The 4,038-nt window shown below is 37.5% G+C and overlaps 1 protein-coding gene across 1 annotated transcript in view; it reads right to left on the reverse strand.

The window, feature by feature from the left end:
• LOC138029664 (uncharacterized) overlaps nucleotides 1–1,363 on the reverse strand; it is an 11,522-nt gene extending 10,159 nt beyond the window's left edge. The window contains exons 1-2 of the mRNA XM_068877376.1: nucleotides 1,222–1,363; nucleotides 1,029–1,137 (exon numbers count right to left, since the gene is read on the reverse strand). Coding sequence (XP_068733477.1) covers nucleotides 1,029–1,101 — 73 coding nt within the window. The 5' untranslated portion in view covers nucleotides 1,102–1,137; nucleotides 1,222–1,363. The remainder of the gene's footprint in view (nucleotides 1–1,028; nucleotides 1,138–1,221) is intronic.
• Between the last annotated feature and the right edge of the window lie 2,675 nt (nucleotides 1,364–4,038).

A 4,038-nucleotide genomic window follows, 5' to 3' on the forward strand; every position in this document is an offset into this window, starting at 1 on the left:
TTCATTGTGGTTTAAATTCAAGGACATTAATTCATGGCATGGCAAAAGTAAGTCACCCTATAAATTTTGAAGATCTGATGCAATTAACTTTGCTTGATACTAGACATTTCCAAGTGCTACCCTGACAACTGAAATACAAGAAATCACATCAGCCATATCATGCTTCGTGTTAAATAACAGATTGAAAAATCTACACTTGGCTGAAAAAATTGCAGCTTAAACAGCAATTGCTACATTGTCTTTGAAATAATGTTTAACTTTCATCCCACATAAAACTTTCCGTTGTTTTAAGTTAAGAGCAGTTGACAATCTGACAACCATTGGCATATGCAAATTCTGTTGCAGAAAATGGCGCAAACCTGTAAAGAACACGCTTCACTATCAAATATTAGCATGGCCGACTTTAAAAATCGCCCAGATTACTACAAAAATCCAAATCACACGCTGAATTTCCTAGTTCAAAGGAAACCTACAAAAACGCCCTCTCCCCTTGCTTTGAACAAGTCTTGAGTTTTTAAAATGTGAAAATTATAATTCACAACAGCAACGCCGTAATGAAAGAGAAGACGAAGACGCGAAGAGGTCTACACGACAAGTAGGTTTCCACGGGAAAGGTTAGCATCCATCGAGCTAACAGTGACATGGGAACAAAACAAAAGTAACCTAATGGCTAAACAACAAAGTATCTTCAAACTCTTCTTTGAGGGAGAAAGATTGGGAAAGGATTTTTAACAAAGACAGAAGTCTGGGGCGAACGCCATAACACTTCACTATTTTGAAGACCTGGGAAAGACTTGCTTTCTAGAGGAAGGACTGGGTCCTGAAAACACCAACACTTTCTTCACTTTTTCAACACACTCCTTTGCCGTAATCATTGCCAAACTTTCACGAATTAAGCTCACTGTTTGTAAGTATGTCTTACGCGAACAATGGTGACGAAGAACCGGCTGTCTTGAAGACCGATGGAGGAAAGTGTTCGCTTCCTTGATTGTGTCCCATTTCAAAGACTTGATTTTGCGTTCACTTACCTTCTTTATTTGCTATTGTCGATTCGGCAATAGCGGCAAAGGATGCCAGATCTCCTCCCTCCTCAAATGACATATTCGAGGAATTTGTCAGAGATCACCAAAGAATTACCTACAACGAAAGGGAAGTAGTCGAAACATAGAATAAGGTAGTCATTTGTGGCGTGAAACAAAGGTTTCTAAACATAAGACTCACAAATTAAAAAATCGAGCTGTTCTCAGTGCTCGAGAACAATATTTTCGCCCCGTAAACGCCTGTAATCTCCGCTTATTTCGCAGATCGCTGCCGATGCCTCGATTTTGAACACGAGGCGAGAGAGGGAAAGTTCGCCATGAATATTTATCACGTGATACGAATGCTATGAGATGATTGGTGCAAAGAATTTTTCTTAAAAAGACTAAGAAATCAAAGTTTCATCTTGCTTTTCACATCGTATGACGGAAAATCATGACAAAGCAAATATTCCAAACAGAAATCCCAAATTGTTACTGAAAGTCAAAGGAATGGTCTGCTGAATTGACCATAATTTGAGAGGGTGGATGGCTCATGACCTCAAAATTTGTAGGATTAATTTTGCTTGTCATTCACTCGTTTCATTCACTTTTTGTGAATACTTGTACTTGGCTTATGTTCATTTCATTGGGAAATAAGTAAAACTTATTTAATGGATTGATTTGATTTGCATTAATTCAAGTTGATTTCAATCACAGTGTCATTAGTGCCCAAGAGCTAAAAGACTAGGTCAGTTGTGAGGTTTTTACACCGAGGTTAAGCCAAGACTAGCCACTTAAATAAAGTTCTTTGGATACTACTTTGTAATTTATCTGTAGTATTGCTGAGTATTTTTATGAATTGTGCTGTATTTTGTCAAGGCCTCTAAAGCGAGTCAAAATACAAGCAACTAGTAGAAATACTCAGCAATACTACATACCCAAAGTGAAAACATCTAATAAGCTATGAATAATATACATGAAAAAATTACTCGATTCTGAATGGCTAAGAGCAGTGCAGTTCAGGTGTAACACCAGTGCAAAAATGTGTAATAGCAGTGCAAATAAGACACTGAAATTCTGGATTTTGATTGGCTAACAAAGAATAGGGTTTGGTCAGAACCAATCAAATCTTTTGTTTCCAAATCAAGGGCACGCCCTGGATGGCACAATTTTCCCCTGATTGCATGATGTGTGTGCGTTGTAAACAACTGAAAATATGTGACACATCTATGTGCCAAGCATGGGGCAATGTCAGCACCTGAACTACTCAAACTGGTCCTCTACTGTACAATAACCAAGTGTTCAATAACTAACTGTGGAATATTTGTACTAATACAGTTGAATAACAGGGAAAAATACTTCTTGAGCTGTGCTTCTGTCTTGCTATTAATTTAATAATTATTTGATAACCCTTTCACCTGTGAGAGGTTCCCATTATCTGTCCCTAGACAGGGTAAATCTAACAGTGCTGCTCTTAGTAGGAAAATGATTTTCCTGTTTAAGTGTTCCTTTGAGTTTACTCTCATGGAAGCATCAACAATAAGATAACACTGACAGTGCTAACCCAAACACAAGCTGTTTTGCTGGAAATTGGTAGAGGGAAAATTGGACTTAAAGGGGCACTGTCATGCTAACTTTGCTGTTTTTAGGTCAAAATGGGTAAAAATCCAAATTAGTACTTAATTAATCTCACACATACAACATTCCTGACAACCCACTGACAAGATATGAAATATATTTATAGCACAAATTGCTATTTGTATTTAATTGCTAGTGTCTTTCTGGAGACAATATCTCCAAACTTGAAAAAAACTGGCCAGTTTTTTCAAGTTTTAATCCATTTCCATCCTCTCCATTCTTGGCAGCAAAAGAGCTTTGATCAGTGCACTTGAGTGATCATTGGCAACAAAACTACAGCATTACTTTTTGGTTTTCATTGAGGCAAGGTTTTTTTTTAGTGTTTTGAAGTTTGACTAAAATAGCATGACACCCAGGGGGGTGGAGGGACCCATATGAAACAGACAGGGATGCTCGTCAGAAATTTTGAATTTAACCCCTAAAGGAGACCATCTGGGCGTGGCTCAAGCTTTTTGTGACCCCTAAAGGAGACCAATCTGGGCGTGGCTTAAGCAAATTTTGACCCCTAAAAGAGACCGCTTAAAAACACACAAATATGACATGCAATGAGTTTTAATGATATAAAGCCATCATCATCGAATGCTTTTATCTAAAAGTAGTTTTTAAAAGCATTGTCATAAATCTCAAGTTCTTCATCATGTTCATGCATAATTTGTCTCTTTGGCACGTGGTAAAATAGAAAACTAGTTAATGTTAAAAGAACTGTAACTGTGAAACTCACAATGTCATCAAACGCTACACATGGTGAAGGCTAAAGGCTGGTAGTGACAAGCTAAAATATAATATATACACATATGTATACGCTTCTAAACTACAACTCTTTGGAAACTGGGAAAGAGCAAACCATCTAAATGCTCTAAAGAATTTGATTTATAATGACAGAGGTAATGCAGTAAACAAAATAAGTTAAAAAGAAAATTTGACTTCTGTTTCTCTTCGCGTAATTCTGTGTTTCTTCGCGGAACCCTAAACGAGACCTTGGCGGCTTAAAATATTGGCGCTTTGCCCGGAACACCTTAAGCGAGACCAAAATTCAAAATTTACACCCCTAAGCGAGACGATGAGTATCCCCGTCTGTTTCATATGGGAGTCCACCCCCCCCCCCCCCCCCATCAAAACTTGGAGAGCATCTAATGAGCTACATCTCCAGACTATGGTGGGTCCTGCCAGAACTAAAATACCAAAAGGTGGCTTTTTTATTCTTATTTATAATTGTGAAAGATAACAAAATATTGTTTTATTTCACTGCAATGACCACTCCACAAAACAAGCATTTTAGATCTGCATTTCATACCACAGGTTCAATTAACATTTTCACAATATTCATTTTTGCAACTCTTCACAACATTTTGTTGTATTAAGAGAAATGTAAAACAACGGC

The sequence above is a fragment of the Montipora capricornis genome, chromosome 13, assembly GCF_036669925.1.
Source record: "Montipora capricornis isolate CH-2021 chromosome 13, ASM3666992v2, whole genome shotgun sequence".
NCBI lineage: Eukaryota > Metazoa > Cnidaria > Anthozoa > Scleractinia > Acroporidae > Montipora > Montipora capricornis.